This window comes from Strix uralensis, chromosome 4, assembly GCF_047716275.1.
Source record: "Strix uralensis isolate ZFMK-TIS-50842 chromosome 4, bStrUra1, whole genome shotgun sequence".
In the NCBI taxonomy this organism is placed as follows: Eukaryota; Metazoa; Chordata; class Aves; order Strigiformes; family Strigidae; genus Strix; species Strix uralensis.
Genome location: NC_133975.1, coordinates 54,157,217 through 54,174,025, shown reverse-complemented (window position 1 = coordinate 54,174,025; position 16,809 = coordinate 54,157,217). Strand labels below are relative to the sequence as shown.

General features: G+C 39.8%; 1 protein-coding gene across 2 annotated transcripts in view; it reads right to left on the bottom strand.

Annotated features, from left to right (window-relative positions):
- The window catches only part of BMPR1B (bone morphogenetic protein receptor type 1B), a 260,892-nt gene that overhangs the window by 12,932 nt on the left and 231,151 nt on the right, over positions 1-16,809 (bottom strand). For both annotated transcript variants that reach the window (XM_074866783.1, XM_074866784.1), the window contains exons 4-7: positions 11,732-11,834; positions 10,660-10,762; positions 4,253-4,349; positions 3,344-3,482 (exon numbers count right to left, since the gene is read on the bottom strand). In XM_074866783.1, coding sequence (XP_074722884.1) covers positions 3,344-3,482; positions 4,253-4,349; positions 10,660-10,762; positions 11,732-11,834 — 442 coding nt within the window. The remainder of the gene's footprint in view (positions 1-3,343; positions 3,483-4,252; positions 4,350-10,659; positions 10,763-11,731; positions 11,835-16,809) is intronic.

Sequence of the window (16,809 nt, the reverse complement as noted above, 5' to 3'; positions counted from 1 at the left end):
CCATTTTAAAAATGCATCCTGAACAATAATGCAGTTATATCAAATAACTTAATTTGTGTAAATATATGTAATGGCATCATAAAGTACATGGAATTACTGTACTTAATCATGAAAAGTTCCTTATTAAATTACATTAAGAAAATGAAAAACACATTTCTGTTATGTGTTTTCAGGTGGCAGAATACTATGGGAAGGGTCCTAACCTGGTTTCCTCTTGCTAGAACTGGTCGAACGATTTCCTATGAACAATTTATTTTATTTTAAGGAATTTAGCCTTTTTTTGAATCATAAGCTGATTACAATTTCTAAAACAAATCGGTTACTCAAAATTGTTGGATGAACTGATTTCACAAGCATGCTGAATGATGTGCTCATGTGAATTATTTATACTGAGCGGGGTTGGGGTTTTTTTATTTCTTTTCAAGACTGTATATTTTGCTACTTGAGCTTTGTGAGCAGCCAGGTAAGGTTACATGGCCCTTTGCTTCCTCTCCCTGACTGGAATCAATCCAATTACCAACTATTTCTACTTTCTGCATTCTATTTTTCTGATGTTCAGCTAAGTGTGTTCAACTACTGCAGATGAAAATTCAGACAAACCAACCTTTTGTACCTTGAATGTTTTGAACACAGAACCTCATACTTATGGCTGGGATGTAGTCCCATGAAGAGCAAAACTAATTGGAAGAGGAATTAGGATAAAAATAGTGAAAAAGTAGAGACCAAACTGTAATTCAGCAAACTCTTCATACAGACCACTGAAATGAATGTCCCCAGCATCTAATCTCCTTCCCTGATTTTGCATGTGGATTCATGGGGGCAACAGCTTTCCCTGCACTTCTGTCAAGGCCAATGGGGTTCTCCTTGCTTGCTGTGCACCTCAGTTTGTTGGCTTAAATCCCTTATTTACAACTTACTGTATTTTTTTCTTGGTTTAGAATTTGACTGGCAGCATTTGATCTGCAGCAAGCTTTTTCTGTCAGAAGTACGAACAGGTCAGGAGAAAGAACGCTTGCTGAATGTCAAAGTATTGATAAAATCTTGGTTAATGTTTGGTTTTGGTATACTATTTGTACTCATGAGAATAAATGTTCTGCACAGAAGGAAAACATTACTGTTTAGCATGAAGTGACATTTTGTAATAAATTTGCGGCTTACTTTCCTGAAATAATAACTTTGGGTGTTTTCAGTCTTTGCATAAGAAATAATACAGTTAAAAACAAACTCTTCCATAATAAAGTCTAGAATATTATTGCCAGGCACTTTCAATATACTTGTTTCAGGCATGGGCCCAGAGGTATTAATCTGTGTATTTCTAGTGAGCCTGTAGTGGTTGTAGCTGTCTGGGAAATGCAGCAAACATCTATTACCAAGTGCAAGATTCATTACAGCTCTCATTTTTCTTCTCTTCCAAAGGAAATCACTACTTAAAGGGAAAGTCTGGGAAACTAATGTATGCATTTTTGTAGGCAGAGAGGGGAAAAGAGTGTCTTCAGGAAGAACACGTGGTCCAGTGGCTGCAAACTCTCCAGGCTCAAGAGGGGAGAGAGGAGGACTGGCAGAAGACAGATCAGTTTCTGCTTCACAGAGCACCGTCACAGCTCTGAGAGCCACTGAGCAACGACCCAGTTGGGATGCCACCTCGGCCATTACAACAGTTAATTATCAGAAGTTAATTTTTCTGTCTACCACAAGAGTAGACCTGGGGACACCAGTAAGACCATAGATCCCATCTTCAACCAGCTCACTGGGACAGAGGAAGGCATAAAGCACAAGTCACAGCCAGTGCTGCTGCAGCTTTTTGTCTCAAGGGCATCCTGGGATGAAGTACTAAGCCATGCACTGTTATGAGATGCCCCAGGGCATCTGCTACCCACATGGGCTGCTGGAAACACATCCTCTCAGAGAACAACCAAGTTCCTTGTTCCTTGTGTCTGATCTAATTTATTACATTATTTCTGAAACTGTAATGCATAGGAGCACCAAGTGCAGACCAAGAACTGGATGTGGTAGGTGTTATGCAGAAGAGCAAAGCAAAAAAAGCAAGAACTCACAATTCAATCAATTGGAATCACTCACTAGGAATGGTCCTAAATTTTAAGCATGATTCCTCCCTTTCCATGGCTGCTAGAGGAGCATTATTATGGGATATGACCGAGATTTTTTAAAGCCTAGACCTATATGATGGAGCTTCTCTCAAAAGAGAAAAATGACCATGGGATTTTCATGCTCAGCACCAGTCACAGCACCTGCTTGGCAGTTTGGTTTTTTTCCTCAATAGCTATGTTAATTATCAGAAAATTGGATTTTTTAAAAAAGTCAGCACTTTATTTAAATGGGACTCTAAACACTTACTCCTCTCAGAACAAATTGCATTTAGTCAGATTGTTGCTAACCACTCAGCCTGTTGCTTCATTTTAAGGAATTATAAAACTTCCTATTTTATTTCTTCTTTAAGGTGTAGAAAAAAGATGTGTGGACAAAAACCAGACAGATAGTACATAGTACTTGGAAACTGGACAAGATCTACAGTAATAGGATCACTACAAACTAATAAGCTTGGGAGACAGGAGGGACATATCATCTCTGAAAAATTAAAATTAAATTTAATTCATTTTCTCAGAGGCAGTACTTTAAAAAACTAACCTGGCTTTTTTTTTTTTTTTTTCAGTGCTAAAAAGCAATGATGACCCCCAGAAACAAAATCCCCTGGTGAGCAGAACTGTTTTGCCACAGAAGGTAAAACTTCTGCCTTATCAGCAGGTGAGCTCTGGGGGCTCAGTCATCCTGGACTCAGTTCAGAAATAATCAGAAACTCTATCCCTGTGCCTTTAACCTTTGAGATTGCCACACTACAAAGGAAAATAATTCGCACTTGACTTCTGAATGCAAAGTGAAGTCTACACGTGAAAAGGTACTAGGTTTGATAAATTACAGTTCCCTTTACATACAGATGATGCGTCAGTGTTTGAAATGCTATTGTGTGTTGCACATGAAAAGCAAGAAAATAAGATCAGCAGGCCAGATGCTGTCCTGTACACTGGGGTAAATCCCGATGAATTTCTGTGAGCTCTATTAGCCTGTACTTACCCTATGGTATCTAAAATAAGAAATGAGCTGAGGTAAAAAAACAGCTTTTTTGTCTTAGTCTACAAGAAAAGAAAGTCTCCTGCTTCTAAAGCAGCTGTTCTCCAGCTTAAATCCTTGTCAGCTCTGGGAGAGAAAAAAAATCTAAAAGAACAACTGAGGACACATAAATATAATTTCTTGCGCCTCATTTGGTCTTCTCCCTCTACTCATTTTTGCCTTTAAAACTTGCATTAAAATAATATTGCTTCCTTACCAGGAGAGGGAGCCCGGACCCACTCCCTGAGCTCTGGGACTGCTCGATCAAATCCTTCAGGGACTCTCCAGGGGGAATGTAGGTCTCATCCTGCTCCAGCCCGATGCTGTAGCGAGGCCTCGTCTCTTGGCGTTTGTATCTGCCGTTTTACATGAAAGTGAAATTAGCTTTGAATACCATGAACACATGTGCAATGAATAATGCACATCGTCCTTCACATTTGCTTCATTTATAGACACAGCTTCCTCTGCTTCCCTGAGGAATATGCTGGACTCACTGCCCAAGATTTTCTATTTTATTTTTAGCAACTGTCTTCAGCATCAAAAGTCTATGAAACTCAAAGACCGTGCAATCTGGTGTAACCTTACAAAGCAACTGAGTGTTTTTCTTTCAGAAACTTAAATATGTTTAAAATACAGACCAAGTAAATAATTTTATTTTACTGACTGCTATAGGTCTTTTAGGAGCCAGAGGAAGTAAGGTCATGGGATCTGGGACTATTTAAAAATTGTGACAAATTATTTAAACATAATGTATATAGATTATGATAACATTCTAGACATACTTACATTCCTGTATCCCTCTATTTTTTATGATCCGTTCTTCACCACATAAACACATTTAGAAGCCTCAGGTTTATTTACTCTATATAAAATTTGTCCTGTGGCTTTCTTAGACTCAGTAAAGAATAAATCTGAATGGGTTTTTAGGGTTGGGCAAAAGATGCTGTATGAAATACATCACACAGGTATTCCTGTGACTAGCGTGAATAAAACACACATTTTTCCTCATCATAAAATCACAGTTTCTCTTTTTTTTTTTTTAAGGTCCATTTCAATTTTTAAAAATTCTTAAGTCTATAAAAAGTTGGGAGGAACATTAACAAGCTGGTAAGTATTCCTTATTTACCTGAAGTAGCAGAATATGATAATAAGCACCAGAAGTATACTGCAAACAGTGACCGAGATCAGCAGGGCCTTATGGTGAATGTTTCCTTCAGCAAAGTCTGGGGTTAAAAACAAGGAAGGTGGAAAATTTGGAAAGTGAGGTAGTACAAAGTCAGTATCAAAAGACACACACACCTTAAAAAGTGCAGCGAGCACAAGTTCATTTCCTTTCTTTTTTACTGAAGTCCTCTGCATGGTACCCCTGGATTCCCCAGGCATTTTGTGCACCTCTTCTTTGGCCCTCACTGACCAGGGCAGAACCGGCACCTCCAAAAGCCTGTTTGAGTTTTCAGCCCTCACTCAGGCAAAATATCACCTTGATTTGCAATTTGGCTCAGAATGAAAAATCAATTAAGACCAGTTGCTCTGTGTCTTAACCTAAGCCATCAGCCAGGGCATACAAAAATTACTGCCTCTACCTTAAATCACTCTTATTAAGTAGCATCTTATCGAGCAGTCAATATAAAAAAAAAAAAAAAAAAGAATAATTGCATTTGTCCTAGGAGGGAAGACAGAGTGAACCATCCAACCCCCAAGGAGGCAGGCCACTAGAGGCCTTGAAGTTTTATTTCCATCACAGCAGAATTATCTGCCTCTTGGATCCTGTTTTAAACACCTGAGCAGGAATTTTCCCCTCCATTCCCTCTATAGCAGCCCTGTGTGCCAGCAAGTCCTTCCTATGCTGGTGGGCAACACTGTACTTCCAGCAGCTATTCTGTAAAACACTTTGAAAATGAAATGTGTTAAATAACTTGTAGAAAGTGCCGTTATGTAAAAACTATTAAAATGTTTCAGTCAATCTTTGCATAGGAGACCCATATTTTCCTTTAAAGCGTACCATTAATCTCCAAATGTGTATTCTCAACTCAGGCAAGCGAATCTGACCTTCATGCACGCTCCTCTGCTGAAAAACAAAGAAACCAAGCACTATTCTTCTTTAACCTCTCCTACCCCCCAAAGTCTCAAAATTATGGTATTTCAGCATGCAGACACACACACTCCCTCTCAAAGTTGCTATCTGGTATAATGCAAATGAGGACTATGTTGTCTGAAGCTCTCCCAGCCTTGCTGTCTTGCATCTTTCATGCTAATGCCCAACACATCGTAAAATGCAAGAAATCTATCTGTATCGACTCATCCTGGAACACTGCTATTACGTTTCAGATTTACAAGGGTAATGAGACAAGGAGATTCCTAAGGGGCTCTTGGTTTACTGTCAGGCTCTTTTATTTTAAAGATCCAGTTTCTCCACCTGTTTTTGTCCCCAAACTATTTCTTTCCTTCCCCTTTCCACTACAAACAGAGATTACCAACCAACACACCTTTTGATCACACTGGTCATGTTTTAACCTGCCATTACCTGCTCCGGGAGCATTAACAATGTAAACATTCAAGACACGGCCGATGCCTTTGAAAGGGGACACTGACACGATGTCTATCAGGAAAACACTGGAGCCTATCATTCTCCCTGCCACAGCAGATTTCTACCTGGCCTGCCACTCCAAGAGGGCTGCGAGCTGAAACTGAGAGCCCACCGGGGAATCCAGACCTCTCTCACGAAGGCGATGGCTGCTCTGTAGGGCTAAGGGTTCTAGTTCATGCTTTGTAAGCAGCCTGTGTTGGCCAGCCATTTCCCTCTAAAATGTGTGGTTTGTAACAATTTAAGATGTTGCAGCCCATCAGCTGAGGAGAGGATAAACAGAACGTACAGACTATATAAGTGGGATTTTTATATATTGGAGAAACCTGGATATCCATCCACAGCAAGGGTTTTCCCACTTCACAGAATAAGCCGCAATGGAAGTTGGGCTTTTGTGATTAGCAGTAATGAATGTTGATGCCAGACACAGAGGGAGCAATTCAGACCTTGCTCATACTTGTGTATGTCAGAGACCAAAGCCACAGAAGTCTGCGCATTTACACAGACACCAAGTGTTGCACTACCAGAACTTGTAAAGTACCCACTGTTCATGCTGCCTGTGTGTGTCTGAGTACATATATTTGGGAGAGGGATGATAAAGATACTGAAATCTTCATCAAATTTTGATCATTTTAAATAGTCCAAGCCCTGTGCTAAATGTTTCTAATGGGTTTCTCCCATTCAGAAAAGTAAATAAATGCAGTTTGACTTTCCTAGAAGCCAGAGGCATTTTGGAAGTGCTGTGTAGCTCTCAAACTTCAGACCCCAACATTGCAAGATTTTTTAGTATCTGAATGCAATTATGTGAAGCAAGTGCAAGGAAAGCATGCAAGACATAAAGAAATGTGCCTTGATCTCCGTGCTGAGAGTGGCTGATGCAGACTGCAGCAGCAGCGATGCTTACACTCTTGCAGTAGGTGATGTCCCCTATGCTGGCAGTGTCAGCTAACATAGCTTTAGCAGTGGTTCACTATGCACAGCATGGGCATGCAACTGTCTCTCACAGGAGAGGAGAATAACTTCCATATGTCTTTATATTTATTTGGCTATGTATGATGAGAGGCAATACTGACGGTAAGTGAGCTACTGTCTCACCTTTCAAATACTTCCTGCATTTTCAAAGCATTTTGGCAGAATTTCATTTGCTTGCTCACTTGAGGACTTCATAAACCTGCTGGTGTGTGGACAACGCAAGATTAAAAGCATGCCCTCATTCTTACACCAGCAATGTCTGTTCTGCTGAACTGAGCCAGGCTGGTGCTGTTGGAGACCCAACTCTTTTCTCCTCCTACAGTCCATGCTGTTCCCCACAGAGCAGCAAGACAAACCTCCCTTTCCCTGAACCATTTCTGGCACCTCCTTGACCAGGTGGAGGGATGGGACAGCTCAGCTATGAGCCCACTTAATCACTGGCTCGTGGGCTCTGTGTTTTGACATAGCACTTAGGGATATGGTGTAGTTGGGAACTGTCAATGTTAGGTTAATGGTTGGACTGGATGATCTTCAAGGTCTTTTCCAACCTAGATGATTCTGTGATTCTGAGATTCTGTGTTGAAGACTGTGGTGGGTACCTGTCGGTGCCAGTTTGCATGATGGAGATACACTGCCCTTTAAGAAGTCCGGTGTTGTGCTTTTTAGTGTTAGGTTACTTGGCAACTACAACATGCCAAGCAGTGGGGTTATGAGAATAAGCAGTAGCTTCCACAGAGGCAGCAGTGAGCGATTACCAGAAGCACAGTGGAGGGAGCACAGAACAAACACGCGGTAGGTTTGGGAAGCTTTTTCACATACCTCAGCTGGCTGATAATAGCGAAGCCCAGCAAACAGCATGTTAACAGTTTTATATTGCACAAAAACAGTGGTGCTTGCTGGTGTCAGTGGTGAGCAGTACAGAAAGGGAGAGATAGCAACAAAAGGAGGGTCTTCAGTGATACCAAGCTGTCTCTAAGTTATTCTCCTGTGATTTCCCCCTCCTCCATCACTCATTCCCCTCACTCTGCTATCCGCGGGACCATGCTGAGGGATGGATTGAAAACACCACCCAGAAGGTTCAAGGGAGAGTCAGCATATCAAAGGGAGAGGAGGTTCTCCCTCCCCAGTTCACAATGTTACAGTTATCCAAGTAAAGGCTGCAGTGAAATCTGAGGCGTGGAGACTATGTGCACACATCAAACCCATCATTCCTCCAATCATTTTCTTGCCCATTCATCACTAGCTCTACAGGCAGGGAGCCAGACACGGTGGCACCACCACTTCTGCTTATATAGGCTCTAAATCAGTAAAGGCATATTTCCCCTTTCGACTGGTCTCAGCCTGCACTTTTGCTGGGATTTCCAGGAATATCTTTTATTGTTTAAAGCAGAGGTGTTGTATCAGACCCAATTATGGCTCTCATTTCCTTAATAGGACAGATGTACAGCTGGACAAGGAATTCATGGTTTCTCTGGGGTATTTTATCCTAATAGTTCTGTACTGAGATGAGCTCAAAACTTAGGCTTAGCTGTTGTTTCTTCCATCTTGCTTAACAAGCTTTGCTTTGACCAGTGTTAATTCTTCTAGCTCCCACTTTCATGTATGTGGTCCTCCTTTCTTTTCATGGGGCAGGGCAGGTAAAATCCACTTTCCACCACATGTCAGGTCTGGAAAAGCACTCTGAGAACACAAGTCGCTTGTCTTTGTAGATGTTACCTTGATGCATAGGTTAATTTGCAGTTCAGCGACCTCTGACCTGCATCTGGATGCTCTCCCTAGACTCTGTTTCCCATGAGATACGACCTCAGACATAAATTCATCAGAAGCCAAATTTCTGTTTGTTTTTTTTAAATGCTGAGGAACATACATATTTTTTCATGGAATCCTGGAGGTCAGAAAGTTGTTCGTAGAAGCTTGTTTTTAAGTTCATCTTCCCTTCCTTTGTACTTACAGTTTATGTTAAATTTTATATACAATTCTAACAGTACTCAGTCAATCACAACCTAATCTAAATGTTTCCAATAGGAACAATGATGAGAGCCATAGTACTGGGCACTGGCAGATGTGTCTATTTGTACACTGTATTTGTACCTGGTTGCAGTGAGGATTTACAGTTCAAACTATGGCTTTCCTCTGAGTGTTCCTACTAGGATACAGCAACGACAAATTAAAACAGGCCCGGCACCAAGAATGACATATTTACTTAAGGCTTTAATAAAGGTGCTGACTTCAGCCCTGTCCAGCCATATTTAATGAAGCAGCTCCTGAAATCTATTTCCACAATATACTATCAGGATACCAGTAGTGCGAGAGCTTATTTCAAACAAAAGTCTTCAGAATATGTTGAGTGAATACATTGCCTTTTGTTTGTTACACTAAAATAGACAACTTTACAACACTGAGCAGCTAGAATCCTGTTCCAGCTCTATGAATTTTTTTCTTTCAACAAATGTTCTCTCTACTATTTAATTGGTCTGCTACCACGGTGCCCAAGTGATGCTTTATTTACCCCATATACACACAGATCAAAACCAACATCGATCTAAACAACTACTGCCACAACCAAAACTTGGTTTTATTGCTTTCTGTATAACCAGCAGATAGTATTGCCAAATAACTAAAATCTTGAAGAGGCAGATGTCTAGTGTTAGGCATTGATTCAGTATTTTTAAGTAGTTTTAATGTAGAATAAACTCAGTAAGCAGCAAGAAGAAATCATGGCAGTGTTTTCCAAACTGAAATGATATTTATTGATGTACTAAGTAAGTGTGAACAAATATTTACTTCCTTTTGGATCTTCTCAGTCCAAAGAACTTTTTAAAATTCAAAAACAACAAAGTAGTACATAACTCTTATGTTGGAAGTCAGAATTTTATGAGGTTTCACTGACTTAATCGCTTGCTAGTAAACAGTGAAATATTTACATACTACTCTCCATAGGCCTGATTCTGCAGCCCATCTGTGCAGAATTTCATAGGCACGAAGGGAACAGCTTATATGAGTGAAAGCTTTCTCTGAGCATGCATTTGTGTAAGTATCTGCTGTTTGCGTAATTAAGAGTGCATCTGCACACTGATCTGGATTTTCAATTCAGAACGCCACAATTACAAATTCTCCTGCAACCTTGAACAGACTCTTGCAAACTAAACTCAATGCTGACCACCACAAATCTTGGCTGTTGCTGCCAATGCCAAGAGTTTATCATGGATGAATTACATTCACTTAGGAATACATTTCTGTAAAACATATTCTGCAACATCCAGCCAAATAGTTTTACCAACTTTTAGAAAGTGATGTTTAAACAAACAAACAAAAAGCTGAAACCTTGCCCCAGAATCTACTAAGTTAATACACATCCATTTCTTCTCAAATAACAAATAAAAAAAAAATTAGTCAGTGCATGAGTTCTTACTTTACATTCTATTTTCAGCTACATTTTTCAAGTAGAAAATCCACTTTAGTGACTAGTTATTGTCCTAGTGCTGGATTATCAGGTCTTTTAAATGAGAAAAGCCTAATGGACTTCAGTCAACTTGAACTAACTGATTATACACTGGAACCCTCTTCCCAGATGTGCGTGGAGTTACGAACAATAGAAATGCACGTTGCAGGGACTAGAAAGAGGATTCAATTTTATTATCGGGCTAAAAACATACACAGCAAGAGGCGTCCTTTGTCAGGACTAACCTAAGTCTTTGGGATGATCACTGATAACCAGCAGGTCTGTGCTAGGACAATACCGTGCGACTAATGCATCTGGTGCTCACTGCATGCATGCAATGGAATGATAGCAAGTACCAGCAACCACAGGTCAAGGCACCACTCCCCATGTGACCGATAGGAATTCAGCGATACTGTTTAATGGAGTTTATCTCTCTAATCACATGCAGTTGGAGGGGGGTGCTTTGTTTCTTCCTAAGGCACAAAGAGCAACAGCAGGAAAAGATCAGTTTAGGACTGGATTTACTTCCCCTTACCACGATTTTTCAGTGGTGGCAGCGTAGGGTGAAGGTGTTTGTTACAGTAATCTTGGCCTGTGCAACATTCAATAGATCTTCTTTGGTGTGGAATAGGAGTGTCCTGCAATAAACAATTTGATAGAAAGCAACAAATTATCTGTATTGCAAATGTACACTGTCATTCTGGCACTTGAGAGAAAGATGTGCTTGTTAGCTGGACTGCAGTCTGTAACAGATTTCCAGGATGTGTGGAGCAAGGATTTCTACTACCGAGCATATCCAGCAACATATCAGCTAGATAATTAAGAGATTAATTCACCACTAATGTATTTCTATCAGTGCCCTAGTACTACAGAAGACTCTAATGGTGCAAGACACTACTGTGAAAGTCACACACGTCCAACAGTTAGGCTTATATTACAAAAATAAGTTAACGTGGGTATTCAAAACAGTTTAGCGAGAATCATATAGGAACTGCTGTGTGGACTAATTTAGCTGCTGCTTCGGCTCTTATGGGAAGCTGGGTAAAATACCTTCCATGGACCTTGATGGTTAGACTGTTCCTGTGCTCATGTAAAGTCATTTATGGTTAATATTAGGAAAGGCAAACACTTTTAGAGCCTCCTTGCTCCATTTCCCATACCCTTTCCATTCCTGCAATGAGATTTTCTCTCCACCAGGTGATCACTGTACTCAGAGTGAATTTCTGGCACCAGAAATCCAAAACCAAAGTGCAACTGCATGTAACACATTAAGGTCTCTGTGGTCCATCAAATAACATCCTAACTAACTTTAGCTACCACGGAGACTTCAGAAATTAGACTGCATTTTTCTAAATTCAAACTTCCTCTGAGCAGGAGTGTTACTAGTAACAGCAGTGCCAAAACCAAAAACCTAAGTTATTGTTAGGAGCAGCTATAATATCATCATTCGCGGATATAAATGCACTCCCCTCAGCAATCAATGCAGAGGAATCATCTGCCAAATGAACAGAAGTGAAAAACATGGACATAGTAATGTCTGTTGAGTGCAGTTCAATTGGAAGCTATCAAAAAGCCAAGTGACACTCTGGCAGCAAATGCTTTCTTACCCGACACTGGAAGTCTGAGCCCTCTAATCCAAGACATCCCTTGGTGACTAAATGTCCACCAGACTCATCTTCTTCTATTATGGTGAAGCAGTAGCCATCAGTGCTGAGGATTGGAAAGAATGAATCAGGAAAAGGCTCTGAAGTGAAAATGTGCTGCTGAATATAGTCTTAACTTTGTTCCTTGCAAGGCAAATCTGCCATTAACAAATCAAGGTACTAAGGCAGGCTGGAAGACAGGCACCCAAGGCAACCTCTCGCAATGCAGTCCAACAGCTGACAGTGCTGTAGACCAGCTCTTGCACACACAAAGGAGGCTCTGCCTTGGAGTTGATACACTTACCTTTCCAACATTTCACAGCTATAAACCCCACTAGCAAACATGTCAATTCTCTGCCTATGGTCATGAGTGTGTTAGGACTTTGGAGACCTATATAAATGCAACATCAACACCACAGTAGGTCTGCCTTGTGCATGGAACAAGGCATGGATATTTGCACCATGGTAGTGACCTGAAGAAAGAAACATTTTTGAGATACTAAACATAAAATATTATTAAGAGTGATTTGTGATTCCTGTTGTAACCATATTACAAACTGCAACACTCTTGTGTATGAGTCCTTGAGTTATCATCAACACCCTTCATAACTGTTTACTTGGGTTACAAGCCTAAAGTGATCCATAATGCTTCCGTTTACAAGAACATGCACCAGGGAAGACAAGTATACTAACAGATGGCTAGATGGTGCTGGTGATAAATGTCCTTCCTCGATGAAGGTCAAATGCCTGAAAGCTATGAAAAGAAGGGGAGGAGGGCACAAAAAGTGTGGCTGCATTTTACTGAGACTGCTGTACATTAATTTCTCAGCACTCTGAGGGAGATACGTAATGTGTGTAAGAAACATAAATTGACTGATTTGCAGGAAGAGGATCCAAAAATAAAGAAAAAACTCTTTAATATAAGACATTTAAGTCACATAAAAATAAAATATTCTGTTATTTCCCCAGGAAAATAACACTGGTTATTATGTGCAATGAGTATTTTTCAGAAGAGAAGAAACAAACTCAGTTAAAACAAGGAAGTAAAAAGAAAAAAGGATTAGAAAATTTAAACACAGCAAAATTTCAGATGATTTGCTCCTTACTTGAATGAAAGAAGAGTCTAACACAGCAAAAACAGCAAAGGCAATGAAGATGGAGAAAACAAGAGGCACGGTTACACATATAAGAGATAAACACAATTTGTAAGTATTAGCTACACGACAGAGAGATGCTGGATAGGATCATGTCAAACATTTGCTGTGGCATATTTTTATATTAGTCGTGCAGGGTCTAGCCACAGTAAGCTTATTACTTCAAATAATAATCTATCACATGTTATTGACTTCTGGATTTGAAATGTAACCAGTTGCATGTTACAAATTACTTTCTCGGAGAAGCCAGCGATGACTTCTACCCTTCTTCGACATTGTGCATGCAAGTAAGGCAAAGGAGACAGCAACCCTTTTGGGCAACAACCACCGTGATTTCATTGCTTAAGCTTAAAAGATAGGAACAATAGGATTGCCAAGAAGAGAGACTGTAAGGAATCCATTAGAGTAGAATATTACATTAGATTTGATTTTATTTGTTTGCATGGTGCCTTTGATTCAAAGTAATGAGTAAGTTTAACCCAGGGGACAGAGCAACAAAACAATAAATTGCAATCAACTGAAACACAAAAATGAACTCCACAGCTAACAGTCCCCAGCAAAAACCAAAACACTCAGTTCACCAAAGTCAAATTGTTTGCAAAAGGAAAAAAAAAACGCAGGAAAGTCAGCAGCTTTATTTCTTTTTTTTTTTTTTTTTCTGACTTGCCATGGGACTGACGCTGATTCGTAGCTCATTTCTGAAAATTAAATTCAGGCTCCTCAAGCACCTTAGTTCCTATGAAAATTTTCCTCCAAATTTAAAAAGATAAACAAAATTAGACTGGATAGAGCAAAACAGAAAAGTTACAAAGCTCCAACAATAAGGTTAAATCATGCTCTTTACAGACAACAGTAATGAAGAAAAAGTGTGAGACAATTAAAAATAGCAATGCTGAGCAGAATAACATTGGTACTGCTTATTTCTACCTCTAAGGAAAAAAAAAAAACAAACCAACCACCCAAGAAGTTTTCACGCAATGTAAGAACTCATTATTTTACTGAAACTTCCTCAGGTATTTGGGCAAGAGGTAGAAGTGACTCTTCTGAAAAGAACGAAGTCTCTCTTACCTGCTTCCCCCCTCCCATCCCTGACCTCTTCTGGTTCACAGGATGTCAGATGGACCACACACTTCAAGGAAAGGGCAGGGCATACCCCTGCTGTTTTATTGATTACCCTATCTCACACCTGCCTATGGTAGAAATGAAACTGTACTTACTATTATAGTAAGTCAGAAATAAGTCAGATAAATCTACATTGTCTCCAATTTGATGTTTATTTTGATGACTGCACAAATAGAAACATGTATATCACTGATGCAGGCAAAGCAATACAAGAAACCTGTTCTCCACTTCCGGGCAAAAATTTGCAGTATAGAATTATTATTTTTTTAAGCTCTGTAATTTGAATTCTGCATAATTTGATTCTGTGAATGGTGTGTAAAGAAGGAACTCAACCTGATGTTACTGAATACATCCAGGTACACATCCACTAACCTCCTCCACTAAAGCATCACCTTATTAGAGTATGGTGCAGGAGAAGGATAAAATACATTTTGAATGTGATCACTAATAAGCACAGATTTGGTATGTCACATATTTGCCAAGAGTGAATTTTTACAGCCAAGTCAAATGCCAGGAAAATAGAGGGAGTTAGTAACGGAAACACTGACAGACACTGGTGTAGAAGGTGCTGCTACAATTACAGATTACCAGAAAGAAAGATGTGATCTTAACTGAGACCTTTACTAAATGTCAGAAGAGAGGAACAGAGGCCAACAGTTTTGCAGCTGCTCACACAGATGTCTTCACTGGCCAACAGCCATTTCTCACAGAAGATGCAATACCTCAGCTACCAAAACTTGACTGCTGAAGGTTTCCGGTCCTGCTCTGTGTGTGTGTGTGTGATGCAGCCAGGGCTAGCAATATATAACTTCGAAAAGCAACACCTTTCCCTCGTTCAGTGTCTATCACAAACAGATGGGTTAAATAACTTGATGAAAAGATTCCTTATCTTTAATTTTATTTGTAATTGAGTCCATATGAGTATTATTATTTTTGTTCACTCCTCCTCTTTATATTCCTGGTTTTGATATCAGAAAGAGCCACAGCATCTTTCCATTTCCATCAAAAGCAACATGACAAGTTTCTGCACTGTTTTTAAAAATGATCAAAAAATGTTAGATTATATTATGTACAGAAACAGGGAAGTTCATATTCTTCTGTAAAGACTGGCTGAAATAATCTAACTCGAAAATTGGCCAACTCCCAATCTGCATCTAATTCACATATTTTGTTGCATCCTTCACTTAAGGAAGATGATGAAGGCCAAATTTAGCAAAACACTGTCTTTGAACACCATCCATAAAACAAAGAGTCACTGTAAATGTGTTCAACACAGGCTAATTTTTCAGAAAAAAAAAATACAGTTAGCAGCTGTGCATCAGGGAAATAACACAAAACCAAGTGAGAAGAGCACTACACAGTTGTTGAGCCAGATAACACCTTCAGATGTTTGCACAACCACTCTGAAGGCAAGGAGAGTCATACAGGTGTAACAAAGCAAAGAAGCTGGCCCACAGTGGGCCACAGTTGCTGGCTGCACTAGTCTCCAAGATGGTGATGCTGGTCTTACCATACATGCTCTGCCATGTATGGTAGCTTTTGACTCTCTGGGTGCTCAGTGATGACTCTACACACAGAGAGAAAGGAGAGTACTCAACACATCCTAGCAGAGCATCTTTTCATATACCATATATAGGTCTATCAATCAATATTTTCTCCATACTATCTGCCTATAGTATTCTCCTGGGACTGAGACATGACCTGTCCCACCAAACGTGTCTTGCATTATTCTACTAAATCACAAATCAGATCAAACATTTCTCCCTGACACATGGGGTCACAACGCAGAAAACAAGCCATTATGCCAATCTGTGAGGGAGAGACCTAGAAACTGTCCAGGCTTCATGCTAAGTACATGAGATTTGACAGGACTACAGACCTGAGAGTACAACTTGGGATATGGCAATAACACCAAGCATGGGTATCTCTGCATTTACACCAGGGCTCTCTAGCACCTTTCACTTATGTGCAAAATCCATCTCAGTAGATGTAAGAACTATCAAGAAGCAGACAGTCAAAATAAAGCTACTTATCCTCCTCTTTTCATTTTCCCTTTTTCTTTTACTCCTTTCTTTCGTCTCCAAAATTTAAACACAGAAAAATGTTTTTGTTTTTTTTTTTACCTTGACCTCAAGATTACACCGCAGTTGAATTTGTACGATGTAGCTCCTTATTCAATACTAGGACAGACTTAACATAGATATTTGTTGTTCTGAATTTTTTTTGGTACAAGTAAATTCAATATGCAAGGGAAGTCTTAGGTACTCCAGCACTTCTGTACAGTGACATCAAAGTACTCCCACATGCTGAAAATCTATCTGAGAGTCATGCAACAGGTCTCAGTACAGGGAGACTAGACTTGCATTACTATTTACCTTGAGGTTTATACTAAATACCTAATGGGCAAGCCCTGAACAAAACTAAGAACAAGGAATTTCTGAGGCACAGCTGAAAAGCATGGCAAGGGGGGCTTTGCACTTCCAAACACTTGGGGCAAAGTCACCTACTGAGCCGCTTTTGAGACATATGGCCCTGGCAGAGGGGGCAAGTAAAGACTGGAGCTTGCAAGAATTTGTCTCTGTTGACCTTTAGTTTTTTGTTTTAATCATCAAAGGGGACTTAACTGCCTCCAGTACAGCCCTGTATAAATGATTACATTAAAAAATAATAATAGACATAAAAAATTTGAAAGGCTAACTTGTAAGATCTCAACATAGCCCCTTTACGAGAAAATGTTCAACTTTACCCTAAAAAATAAAGTTGCTT